The 14,203-nt window shown below is 35.9% G+C and overlaps 1 protein-coding gene across 6 annotated transcripts in view; it reads left to right on the top strand.

The window, feature by feature from the left end:
* The window catches only part of STAG2 (STAG2 cohesin complex component), a 130,476-nt gene that overhangs the window by 54,025 nt on the left and 62,248 nt on the right, over positions 1–14,203 (top strand). For all 6 annotated transcript variants that reach the window (XM_073879181.1, XM_025852603.2, XM_073879182.1 and 3 more), the window contains exons 4-5: positions 4,403–4,567; positions 13,774–13,870. In XM_073879181.1, the coding sequence (XP_073735282.1) occupies positions 4,403–4,567; positions 13,774–13,870 (262 nt within the window). The remainder of the gene's footprint in view (positions 1–4,402; positions 4,568–13,773; positions 13,871–14,203) is intronic.

The following is a 14,203-nucleotide window of genomic DNA, read 5'->3' as shown; positions in this document are numbered from 1 at the left end:
TTGTTATAAGTATACTCTTTAATCCCCATCACCTATTTCACCCATCCCCCCCTCCCACCTCCCTCTGGTAACCATCAGTTTGTTCTCTTTAGTTAAGAGTCTGTTTCTTGGTTTGTCTCGCTCTTTTTTTCTTTGTTTCTTAAATTCCACATATGAGTGAAATCATATGGTATTTGTCTTTCTCTGACTTACTCTCGAGCTCCATCTATGTTTTTGCACATGGCAAGATTTCATTCTTTTTTTTATGGCTAAATAATTTTCCATTGTATATATAGACACCACATCTTCTTTATCCATTCATCTATTGATGGACATTTGCACTGCTTCCATAATTTGGCTATTGTAAATAATGCTGCAGTAAACATAGGAGTGCATATATCCTTTCAAATTAGTGGTTTTGTATTCTTTGGGTAAATACCCAGTAGTGTGATTACTGGATCATAGGGTAGTTTATTTTTAATGTTTTGAGGAACCTCTATACTGTTTTCCACAGTGACTGCACCAGTTTCCATTCCCACTAACAGTGCGTGAGGGTTCCTTTTCTCCACATCCTCACCAACACTTGTTTCTAATAGTTTATTTTGTAAAGCACAGTATGCTAAGCACAATGTGATATTCTTTTGGCTTTATTTATGCATGAGTAGTCAAACATAAGTGAAGCAAACAAAAATAAAATTTCTTATTCTAAAGCATCCTAAAAGTGTAACCTATAACCAGTTTAAGTCAAGTAGGTTACAGTTAACAAGAGTTTTACTCATTATAAGTAATGTCAAGGATAAAAACTAACAAAGTGAGGGGTGCCTGGCCAGCTCAGTTGGAAGAGCACTCGACTCCTGATCTCCAGGTCATGAGTTCAAGCCTCACATTGGGTGTAGGGATTACTTAAATAAATAAAACTTAAAAAAAAAAAAAACCTAACAAAATGAGGTTCTGAGTCAGTAGAATGCATATTTAGAATATGAATGCATAGCCTGAGGACTCTGGATTATTTGGTGAATTGTTAAATTATTTTGATGTTTTGGAAAGTACATTTGACTGTGCATGTGTGTAAATACAGTGTGCAAAAGATGACTTGTTTTTGTTCACCATTTTCCTTCCCAAATGAATTTTCGATTTATATTTTCTTATAACACATTTACTTTTATTTTTTTATCTATTTTATGTAAAAAATTTTTTTAAAGATTTTATTTATTTAGAGAGCACGAGCAGGGCTAAGGGCAGAGAGAGAGGGAGAGAAAGAATCTCAAGCAGACTCCACGCTGAGCATGGAGCCCCATGTGGGGCTTGATCTCATGACCCTGAGGTCATGACCTAAGCTGAAATCAAGAGTCAGGTGCTTAACTGACTGCGCCACCCAGGCACCCTGACACATTTACTTTTAAAAAGTCTATAATAGTGATGCCTGGGTGGCGCAGTCAGTTAAGCATCTGCCTTTGGCTCAGGTCATGATCCCAGGGTCCTGGGATTAAGCCCTCCATCGGGCTCCTTGCTCAGCGGGGAGCCTGCTTCTCCCTCTCCCATTCCCCCTTTTTGTGCTCTCTCTCTCTCTGACAAATAAATAAAGTCTTAAAAAAAAGAAAAAGTCTATAATACAGAAATGTACAGTGAACAAAGTAGATTTCCCTATAAACCTATCACACAGAGGTAAGATATTCTTTTTTTTTTTTAAAGATTTTATTTATTTATTAGAGAGAATGAGAGAGAGAGAGAGAGCATGAGAGGGGGGAGGGTCAGAGGGAGAAGCGGACTCCCCGCCGAGCAGGGAGCCCGATGCGGGACTCGATCCCAGGACTCAAGGATCATGACCTGAGCCGAAGGCAGTCGCTTAACCAACTGAGCCACCCAGGCGCCCCAAGATATTCTTTAAACATTTTGATGAGCATTCTTTTGTACATATACCTGTCATGTTTACATGCACATAGAATTTTACTTAAATGGATTCATGCTATGCAAACTATTTAATTTGCTTTTAAAACTTAATAGTATGTTGTAAGCAGCTTTCCTATCAGTGAATTTTTCCTGTCATTTCTAATGGTGTCAGAGCATCCCATTTTATGTATGGAATATAATTTATTTAATCCTTGGCATATACTTTTAGAGTTCATATAATCCACATGTTTCATAATTTCATATCCTTTTTTAGTCTCTTAAAATGTAGAAATTTTGAGACAGAAAAAGTGAATGAATAAAATGTTAACTCATGACTGTCCAAAGACAGCCAAATTCTAGTGGGTAGTATATGGTTATTCATTTGAAAACCAATTTTTTTTGTTCTGCAACCATCTTGCAAAACTGAAAATACACTTTTGACTTGGATTTAATCTACAGGTTGGGACAAGACATCTGAATAGGGGACTCCCCAAAGTTTTTGTGCCACACTTTAACTTTGTATAGTCACTGCTATGAATGAGGTATTAGGGCTCAGATTAATGATTTATTATAATAATAATAGTAACTACACTTTGACACTATACTGTGTATGTTCCAAGCACTGTGCTAAAAATATGTTCTGTAATTTAATATTTGAACCACTCTGTGAATTAGAAAACTTACTGATTTTATAGATAGGAAACTGGTCCAGAGAAGTTCAGTGGTTAAAGGATTTGCGCCCACATCTGTTAAAAGGTGGTGAGAGCAGAAGCAGGGTTAGGGGCAGAGGAAGTGGAAGAAGCAAACTCCCCGCTGAGCAGGAAGCCTGATGTGGGGCTCCATCCCAGAACTCTGGGATCATGACCTGAGCTGAAGGCAGAGGCTTAACCAACTGAGACACCCAGGCGCCCTCCCCCCATAGTCTTTCTTTAGAGATGTTTTTAATCTACAAGATTATGTCCAGGTTAGCATGTTTACTTCTTGTACTTCCTGTATTATTCCTTGCACGTTGTTTTTTTTTCCTAGCATAGGATATGCATTGAGCCGTTTTAATTGTACTAATTAGTTTTCCATACCAACAGGGAATATTGAAGCATATGATAGATAAATTGCAAAATATAATTCCATTGAATTAACATTAACATTTTATACTATCCTAGTGTACTCTCTGTAGTTGATCTTTTCTTTCACCCTTATCTCTGAAATTCCTTTTACTGGGGACAATAACCTTTTATTCTACAATTAGGAATTAATGACAGGTTCACAAAGACTGAATCTAATTAACAAAATAATGTAAATTAACAAGTAATATATTTCAGTTGTTAGGAAGGAGTTTGAAGTAGTTGTTAAAAGAGTAGGGTGGTTTGGACTCTTGAGGAAGGAGGAAGGACCGTCTGTCGAACAAAGTATAGAAACATACAGGCTGTCAGTAGAAATACGTTTGTAGACCTGGCGGTAGACCAGGGGTCTGCAAACTATGGCCTGTTTTTATACTGTCCATGAGCTAAGAATGGTTTTTATATTTTTAAAGCGTTGTAAAAATAAGCAAAGAATATATGACAGAAGTGGAATGTGGTGGCCCGCAAAGCCTGAAATATTTACTGTCTGGGGTGTTTTACAGAAAGTTTGCCGATCCTTGCTCTAGATCATAGAAATGTGTAGGTTGAAAAGAGACCTAGAAATCATCTATTCTAATCTGTAAAGATTTAATACAACTCTGACATTTTAGAAATGAGGACTCTTGAGTTTGGAAATGACTTGCTTTTCTGTAACAAGTTAAAAGGCTGTGGGAAGTATTTTATAACTGAAGCATGTAGGCAACCTTTTCACTGATTTATGAAGTCCCCACTCCCCAGTATTGACAACTTCCTTATAAAGGGGCTTCATTTCCATAGTGTTCATTAAATGAATTTTCATAATAAATGTTATCACTAGTTGTACAGAGGAACATGATTTTTTACATTTGAATTCTTCATTTATTCGGAATAAGGATGAGGTTGATACACCTATTCATACTTTTTAGAATTCCTTTGTCATTGTACTGCAATAATTTATAAGACTAACAGATAAAATTAAAAAATTTGAACTAAGTACGAGTTACTTATTTGATAAAAGTGTTTTGTTATTCTTGCTGCCCACTGCAGTCTGCACCTTAAAGCAGCAACCCTATGAAGTAGGCACAGTTTTATCCTCACTTTACAAATTAGAAACTCTGAAGCATAGTATGGTTAAGTCACTTGCCCAGCATCACTCAGCTAATAAAAATCTGGACCCATGCAGTCTGTCCGTCTGCAGAGGCTGTGCTCCTTACTACAGTGTCACGTGAGGTGTCTGGTACTACAAATGAAAAAATTGATGCCACAGAGAAGCTGTCTCAACTACACCATTTTATCATGACATGTGTATGGCATGCCTCTTTAGGTCAGGTTTAGGCATGTTATAATTATGTACCCTTTTAACTGCTTCTGCTGTAGCTTTATTTTGAATTTTCAAGGATAATGATATAACTTAATTAACTTGTATTTTTATGCAGACTTGTAAAAAAGGCAAAAAGGGCCCAGGAGAAAAGGGCAAAGGTGGAAATGGTGGAGGAAAACCTCCTTCTGGTCCAAACCGAATGAATGGTCATCACCAACAGAATGGAGTGGAAAACATGATGTTGTTTGAAGTTGTTAAAATGGGCAAGAGTGCTATGCAGGTAATGTTTATTGTGTTCTTCCCAGTTTATTTGTACATTTTAAACTTTAGTGAGTTATATAAAATCCCTGAGTTTTCTAATTGCATTTAAAAAAAATCTAACACGCTTATTAGAAAAAAAGCAACAAAGTCATCAGAAAACTAGGGATCTGTCTATTCAGACATGAGACCTTTAAGCTGTGTCTTGAGTCATTTTCTACTGCATTATTTTCTTTTAATGGCATATAATAAAAAGTTATTTGCTCAAAAAATATGCTGATGTAAACTGTGAGGTTTCAATTTCCCCTGAATTTATATGGCTGCCATTAAAATATGAAGTCCTTTGCCCATATAGAATTCTTGGTTGAGTGACCTAATATAATCACTATCCACTTTAGTGAATTGAATTATGTTGATCACTGTTGTCTATTACAAAGTTTATTACTTGTGCTGTTTCTTAGCAGAAGAGTGAAAAGTGAGAGTCATACCCATGTCACATCATCCTAATTTTATTTCTTCTGCAAAATTTTATGACAATAAAAGCATTTAGGCTTTACCGTGGAGGCTAAACCCATACAGTTTTAAAAAAAATTGAATAAACACTATACTCAAAAGAATATGCATGCTTAATAAAGTTATTTTTTAATTTATAAAAGCTATGGGGAATAGTTATCAGAGAATTAATTTTAATCAAAAAGGGTGCACATGGGTGGTTTATGGAGAACTAGCCTTTTAAGTTTTCTGTTATTTAAGAGTAACAAATGCAGATCTTATTTGTAAATATGTACTTATCTGAATATGTATGGCTTTGTAAATAAATTTTAAGTATCAGTTGGGACTGATAAAACCGCATTTTTACATGTAAAATAAAAATTGTTAGTTGTTTTGAGCTATTACCAGTTGTACAGAGGAACATGACTTTTAAAATTTGAATTTACTTTCATTTATTCATACATGGTTTGCTTTTTATATAGTTGTGATGAGGGTGTGGATTTTATTTCTTTAATGTTTTAAATTATTATTTCATATATACATTTGATACATTTTTAAAAATAATGTCTTATATATTATGGTGCTATGGTTTATTTAGTCATTCCCTAATTTAACAAGTTATCCCCTTCTCTCTGGTTCTCTGGTTCCCATTTTGGGTTAACTTTATCAAAGGAATAAATTCTCTCAGTTATGTTACATATAGCATTTCATTACTTTCCTTTTTATTTTTATATTATACTTTATAATATTCTAAGCTGTTAAATGCATTAATCTTTTTTGATATCTTTCATTTTTGTTAACATCAGAAATCTCAACTTATATCCACAGCTAATTAGGCTGTTCTATTTTTGTCTAGTCTATAGGGTTTTTGTTTAACTTTTTGGCTCATCAAAAATTTTTAATAGAAAATGTGAGGGTTTAGCTTTATATTTAATTTCTTTGTTAATGGTATCTCAGTGTTTAATAAAGAATGAACATTTTCCTTATTTTTATTTTGATTATGGTTTGTCATATATTAAGATCATACCTCTATGTTATTTGTTTTTCTGTTTCTAAATGTGCTTTCACCCTTAAAAGTGGAATGTCCACCGTATCTCTCCATTGATTTCCCTGAATGGACTCTTTACCTCCAATTTGTTTTGTGTACTCCCACTTGTGTTATCTTGGTAATAAGAAATTTGATCAAGGAAGTCTCCTGTTTACAAGCTTCCAACAGTTCTTCGTTATCTAAAAGTTCCAGCCCAGATTTTTTTTTATGGTGTGCTTCCTATTTCCCGCCACAGTATGTGCTCTGCCTCAGCCCCACCCTCCACCCCCCCACCTTTCTTTTTGTTTTTCCCTTTGCCTGGAATAGTCTTTTTTCCTTCTTTCCATGTCACATAAGATTGACTTAAATCACATGTCACTCTTTTGAGAAGCATTCTTGGGCTCTGTCTCTTTCTCCCCTTGAATATATTTCTTACTCTTCTCTTTCCATTATAGCACTTAATATATTGTATTATTGGTATGCATATGTCTGAATTTGCTTCTAGATCATTAATTTCTTGATCAGGGACTGTGTATTATTCATTTTTTTGTATCCCAGGATGTACCTATTTCAGTAATTTATAGGTGAGAATAAGTATTAAGACTGGCTGTTGGTTTTAAAATAGTTATTATATATTAAGAAAGGAGGGATCTGGGACACCTGGGTGGCTCAGTCGGTTAAGCGTCTGCCTTTGGCTCAGGTCATGATTCCAGGGTCCTGGGATCGAGTCTTGCATGAGGCTCCCTGCTCAGTGGGGAGTCTGCTGCTTCCTCTCCCTGCCACTCCCCCTGCTTGTGCTCTCTCCCTCTCTGACAAATAAATAAATAAAATCTTTAAAAAAATCAGTCTTTAAAAGAAAAATAAAGGAGGGATCATATGTGTATATGCCCCTAGTTTTATTAGATAATATATGTTCAATTTTATTGGATAAATTCTTAGCTTACTATTTGATGATGAAAATTTTAAAATATTTTAACGTGTTAGCTTGTATTATTTTTATTATAGCAGCCTTGTATTCCTAGTACAAATTCTATTTGATCTTTCTGAATAAGTTTTTAATGTGATGTGATCTTTTTTGGTAAGATTTCATTAAATATTTTTGTATCTTTATTGATGAAATAGCCCTTCTTCCAGGTATCTGTTGCTGTATAACAAATCACTCCAAGGTTAGTGATATAAAGGAACAGTCATTTTACTAGGCTTAATGATTCTCTTGGTCTAGAATTCATACAGAACTAAATAGGGATAAAATTGTCTGTGCTCCCATTTATCATGGTTGGAACCTTACCTGAGACAGCTTTAATGCTCAGAGGTTACATAAACAGTGAAGGACTATACTTCCGTGGAGGCTTCTTTATTCATGTTTGGTGCCTAGTCTGGAGTGACTTGAAGGCTGGGCACAGCTGGAACTGTTACCTGGAGTACCTACAAATGGTTCTTTCATGTGGCTTGGTTTTCTTATAGTATGGCTTCTGGGTTTGGAGAGTGTCCTGAGCAGGAATGTCTAGTTCTCTAGTGCTCCAAGAACCCAGTGCAGAAGTTGAATGGTGTTCAATGAGTTAATCTTGGGAGCATCATTTTACTGCCTTCAGTCCTAGATAAGGGAATAGACCCCACTTCTTACTGAAGAGCAATGTCAAACATTTTGGGCCATGTTTTAAAACTGATATTTATTACCTATATCATATTTGGGAATAATCTTAAACATGTTTCTTTTATAAATTGATTTAAGTTTACATACATAAGCTGTTGTAAAATATAGAAAAGGACTGAAATCTAGAAATTAGGTAAAATTTTAGAAGATCTCTATTCAATCTCTTTGAGCCAGGTAATTCTTAGATAGTATATCCTTTTTATTTTCTTTAATTTGTAATGACACTACCTTTTCTGTACATCAAATTGCATATATTTCATTTAGTTTATACCCAGGTTTTGTATTTATTTGTATGTATGTTAAACATTTTTCCTTCCTGACACTTACTTAAAAAGGATTTATTTATTTATTTATTAGAGAAAGAGTGCATGTACGTGCAACAATGGGAGAGGCAGAGGAAAAGAATCTTAAGCAGACTCCCTGCTGAGTGTGGAGCCCAACTCTGGGCTCCATCTCGGGACCAGAGATCATGACCTGAACTGAAATCAAGAGTGGGATGCTCAACCAACTTGAGCTACCCAGGCGCCCCTGTCATCCTAAGTTTTAAAACTTGATTTATTTAAAAATAGTTTTCATCTGCTGTTTGGTTTCTTCTTCTATCCCCCAAAGAATAACGTGCTGCTTTTTTAAAAATTTTTTTTACCTTTGTCCTATTTAAAAAAACTACTATGTTGAAACATACTTCATATACCACAGAATTCACCCTTTAAACTGTAAATTCAGTGGTGTTTAGTATATTCATAGAGTTGTGTAGCCATTACCACAGTGTAATTTTAAAATATTTTTCAATACTCCAGAAGGAAATTTTGTGCCTGTTAGCAGTCACTTTCTCTTCACCTGTCCCACGTCTAGGCTACCACTAACGTACTTTTTATAAATTTGCCTATTCTGGACATTTCGTATATATGATTTATTCAAAAATGGTCCTTTTTGAGTGGTTTCTCTGACTTAGCATGATGTTTTCAAGGCTTATCCATATTGTGGTATGTTTTATAATCTCATTCTTTTTTATTGCCAAATAATACTCCATTTTGTTTATTCATTCATGTTTTGATGCACATTTGGTTTGTTTCTACTTTTTGGCTATTGTGAATAATGCTGTTATAAGTATTCTCGTACAAGTTTTTTTTTTTGAGCATTTCTCCTGGGTATTACATACCTAGGAGTTGAGTTGTAGGATCCTATGGTAACTGTTTAATCTTTTTTTTTTTTTAAAGATTTTATTTATTTACTTGAGAGAGAGGGAGAGAGCGTAAGCAGGGGGAGCAGGCTCCCCACTGAGCAGGGTGCCCAGTGTGGGGCTCATTCCCAGGATCACAGGACCATGACCTGAGCTGAATGTAGATGCTTAAGCGACTGAGCCACCCAGTTGTCTTGAGTGGTATCTTTTGATTTCTATTTCCTTGGTGGCCAGTTACATTGAGTATCTTTTGATGAGATAATGGCCGTTTGTATGTCTTCTATATAGAGCTATATTCAGAATCTTTGTCTATATTTTTAATTAGATTATTTGGCTTTTAAAAATTATTGAATTGCAAGAGTTCTTTATATAGGCATACCTCAGGGATATTTGTGGGTTGGGTTCTAGACCACTGCAGTAAAGCAAATACCACAATAAAACAAGTCAGATGAAGTTTTTTGGTATCCCAGTGCCTATAAAAGTTATGTTTACACTATTACTGTAGTCTGTTAAATGTGCAGCAGCATTATGTCTAAACTGTATATACCTTAATTAAAAAATGCTTTATTGCTAAAAGAATTCTAACCATTATCTGAGCTTACAGTGAGTTGTAATCTTTTTGCTGGTAGAGGATCTTGCCTCAGTGTGGATGGCTGCTGACTGATCGAGGTGGTTTCCTGAAGGTTTGGGTGGCAATGGCAATTTCTTAGAATAAGACAACAGTGAAGTTTGCCACATTGATAGATTTCTTTTCACAAATGGTTTCTTTGTAGTATGTGATACTGTTTGATAGCATTTTACCCACAGTAGAACTTCTTTCAAAATTGAAGTCAATCTTCTCTAACCCTGCTGCTATTTTATCATCTAAGTTGATGTAATATTCTAAATCCTTTGTTGTCATTTCATCAGTCTTCACAGCATCTTCACCTGGAGTAGATTCCACCTCAGGAATCACTTTCTTTGATCACCCATAAGAAGTAGTTCCTCGGGCGCCTGGGTGGCTCAGTTGGTTGGGCGACTGCCTTCGGCTCAGGTCATGATCCTGGAGTCCCGGGATCGAGTCCCACGTCAGGCTTCCTGCTCAGCGGGAAGTCTGCTTCTCCCTCTGACCCTCTTCCCTCTCGTGCTCTCTATCTCTCATTCTCTCTCTCAAATGAATAATCTTTAAAAAAAAAAAAAAAGAATTTAAGAAGTAGTTCCTCATCTGTTAAGAGTTTATTATGAGATTTCAGCAATTTAGTCACATCTTTAGGCTCCATTTCTTTCTTTTTTTTTTTAAGAAAGATTTTATTTATTTATTTGACGGAGAGAGCAAATCAGGGCTGCTGCAGGCAGAGGGAGAGGGAAAGGGAGAAGCAGGCTCCCTGCTGAGCAGAGAGACTGACGTGGGGCTTGATCCCAGAAGCCTGGGATCATGACCCAAGCCGAAGGCAGATGCTTAACCAACTGAGCCACCGAGGTGTCCCAAAGTCTCAATTTATAATTGTAGTTCTTTTGCTATTTTCTACCACATCTGCAGTGAAATTTCTACCACATCTGCTGAAAGTCGTGAAGCCCTCAAAGTCATCTATGAGGGTTACAATCAACTTCTTCTAAAGTCCTGTTAATGTTGATAGTTTGACTTCTTACCATGGATCCCGGATGTTCTAAATGACATCTAGAATGATGGAATCATTTGCAGAAGGTTTTCAATTGACTTTGCCCATATCCATCAGAGGAATCACCATGTATGGCAGCTATATATAGCCTTGCGAAAATGTATTTCTTAAACAAGAAGACTTGAAGTTTCAAAGTACTCCTTTAACCATGGGCTGTAGTATGGATTTTTTGTTAGTAGGCATGAAAACAACATGAATATCATTGTACATCTCCATCGGAGCTCTTGAGTGACCAGGTGCATTGTCAATATAACAGGAATATTTTGAGAGGAATCTTTTTCTTCTGAGTAGTGGGTTCGAAAGTGGGCTTCAAATATTCAGTAAACCATGTTGTAAACAGATAGGCTATTATCCAGTCTTTGTTGTTCCATTTGTAGAGCATAGGCAGAGTAGATTCAGCATAATTCTTAAGGGCCCTAGGATTTTTGTAATGGTAAATGAGCCCTGGCTTCAATTTAAAGTAATCAGTTGCATTAGTCCCTGACAAGAGAGTCAGTCTGTTCTTTGAAGCTTTGAAGACAGGAATTGACTTCTCTCTAGCTATCAAAGTCATAGAAGCTATCAAAGTCATAGATGCCATCTACTTCCAATATAAGCTATTTTGTCTACATTGGAAATTTACTGTTGTGTAGCCACCCTAGTTAATTATCTTAGCTAGTTTTCTGGGTAACTTACTGCAGCTTCTATATCAGCATTTACTACTATTTCACTTTGCACTTTGATGTGAAGGAGACACCTTATTTCCTTAAGCTTCATGAACCAACCTCTGCTAGCTTCAAGTTTTCCTTCTGCATTTTCATCATCTCTCCCAGCCTTCAAAGAATTGGAGAGTTGGAGCCTTGCTCTGGATTAGGCTTTGGCTTCAGACAGTGTTGTGGCTGGTTTGATTCTTTTATCCATACCTCTGAAACATTCTCCATATCAGCAATAAGGCTGTTTCACTTCATTATCATCATATGTTCACTGAACAACTCTTTATTTTATGCAGGAATTTTTCCTTTGCATTTATAACTTGGCTGTTTGCCTCAGGAGGCTTATCTTTTGGCCTATCTCGGCTTTCGACATGCCTTCCTCAGTAAGCTTAATCATTTCTAGCTTTTGATTTAAAGTGAGAAATACGCAGCTCTTCCTTTCACTTAAACAGTTGGAGGTCATTGTAGGGTTATTAATTGGCCTAATTTTAATATTGTGTCTCAGGGAATAGGGAGGTTTGAGGAGAGGGAGAGAGATGGGGGAATCAGAACACACACAACATTTATTAAGCTTGCTGTCTTTTATGGGCAGGATTCATGGTGCCCCAAAACAAGTACAATAGTGACATCAAAGATCTCTGATCCCAGATTACCATTAATAAATATAATAATAATGAAAAAGTTTAAAATGTTGAGAGAATTATCAAACTGTGACAGAGACACAAAGTAAGCACCTGCCGCTGAAAAAATGGCTCAGACTTGCTTGACACAGGGTTGCCACAAACCTTTGGCTTGTAACACACACACACACGCACACACAGTATCTGTGAAGCGCAGTAAAACGATATGCCTCTATTTTGAGCACAAGTGCCTTATCAGATACACGATTTGCAAATGTTTTCTCTTATTCTGTGGGTTTTTCTTATCTTTGATGAAGTCTTTTGAAACAAAACTTTTGTGATTAAGTGAAAGTCATTTTTTTTGTCTTGTTCCTTTAGTCTAATATCTAAGAATACATTGCTTAACATATGGTTATGAAGATTTAGTTACGTGTTTTATAGTTTTAGCTCTTATATTTCAGTCTTTGATCCATTTTAAGTATTGTGTATGATATGAGATGGGGTCCAACTTCAGTCTTTCTTTTTAATTTTTAGGAAGACTTCTTTATTAGAGAGAACAAGTGGGAGGGAGGGGTAGAGGGAGAGGGCGAGAGAGAATCTTAAGTAGGCTTCACACCCAGCGTGGAGCCCATTGCAGGGCTTGATCTCACAATCCGGTGATCGTAACCTGAGCTGAAATCGAGAGTCAGACACTTAACCGACTGAACCATCCAGGCACTCCCAACTTCATTCTTTTTTTTTTTTTTTTTAAGATTTTATTTATTTGAGAGAGAGCGAGTGAGCAAACACATGCAGGGGGAGCGGCAGAGGGAGAGGGAGAAGGAGACTCCCTGCTGAACAGGGAGCCCCAAGCGGCTGGATCCCAGGACCCTGGGATCATGACCTGAGCTGAAGGCAGATGCTTAACCGACTGAGCCACCCAGGCACCCTCCCAACTTCATTCTTTTGCATGCAGATAGCCAGTTGTCCCAGCACCATTTGTTGAAAAGACTAGTCTTACTTCATTGAATTTTCTTGGCATCCTTGTCAAAAATCAAGTAACTATCAATATGAGACTTTATTTTTGATTTGCATTTTTATTCCATTTATGTACATTTTTGTCCTTAAGCCAGTACTGTCTTGATTACTGTAGCTTTGTAGTAAGTTTTGAAATAATGAAGTGTGAGCCCTCCAACTTTGTGTATCTTTTTCAGATTGTTTTGATTATTCTAGATCTCTTGCATTACTATAAGGATTTTAGAATCAGCTTTCCAGTTTCTGCTAGGAAGCCAGCTGGATTTTCAGTAGGGATTTCATTGACTCTGTAGATCTATTTGGAGAGTATTGTCATCTAACAGTATTAAGTCTACCGATCCATGAACTGTCCTACTTATTATTATGTTTATTTAGCCATTAATTTACTTTTGTTATTAACATGGGACTAGTAATGCTCACTGTTGAAAAAAATTTCATTCTGCATTTTCTCATTGACTCAGCCATTTCCATCTTTTAGAAAGATTTTTGTTTTCATTCCATTGCAGTGTTAATATTTGTTATTTGTATTTAGTACACTATTTTAGTCAAAAGAAATATGGGTGTGATTTTTAATATCTTCTAGGATATCCTTAATGTCACTAAGAAATAAGTAATTACACTTTATAGAGTTGGGTCCCATAGTTTTCAGATTCCTTTTAATGCAAAATGAACAGAAGACTGATCATCGTTATGTGTTACCAGGTTATTATTTTACTGAATTTGGTTCTCTTTTATTGTTAAAATTTAACTTTAAATTTTAGTATACAAGTATATGTATATTTAATTTGAAGTAATGTGATACCACTTAATGTTGAAACTTAATAACTTTAATCAGACTTAATTCTTAGAACATTAGCAAAAGCTAATGGTTTTTTTTCTTCTCTGCTGTAGTCGGTGGTAGATGATTGGATAGAATCATACAAGCATGACCGAGATATAGCACTTCTTGACCTCATCAACTTTTTTATTCAGTGTTCAGGCTGTAAAGGTAAGATACATTTGTTTTTGGAAGCAGAATGTTCTCAAATGGTCTCTTTGTTCCACCTAAATATAAACACTTTTCAGGAAGAATAATGCCAAGATACGGAATTGTTTGCATTATAATCATACAGAATGTATAAGGAAAAAGGAACGAAGAACAAAGTAAGAAAGAAACTCTGTTGAGACAGTTGTATTCATGTGTGAAAATTAAAAACTTGGCAGTTTATAATTGTTATATTACTTTTATTAGATACATTTCCCACTTTGAGCATCTGGTTTTAGGAACAAAGAAATGGATTAAGAAGGGAGGAGGAAGATAGTGAAGAGATAACAGGTTCAA

This window comes from Callorhinus ursinus, unplaced genomic scaffold (assembly GCF_003265705.2).
Source record: "Callorhinus ursinus isolate GAN/ISIS: 27379988/994484 unplaced genomic scaffold, GSC_fseal_2.0 scaffold33, whole genome shotgun sequence".
Taxonomy (NCBI): Eukaryota; Metazoa; Chordata; class Mammalia; order Carnivora; family Otariidae; genus Callorhinus; species Callorhinus ursinus.
This window is presented reverse-complemented; position numbering and strand designations above follow the sequence as displayed.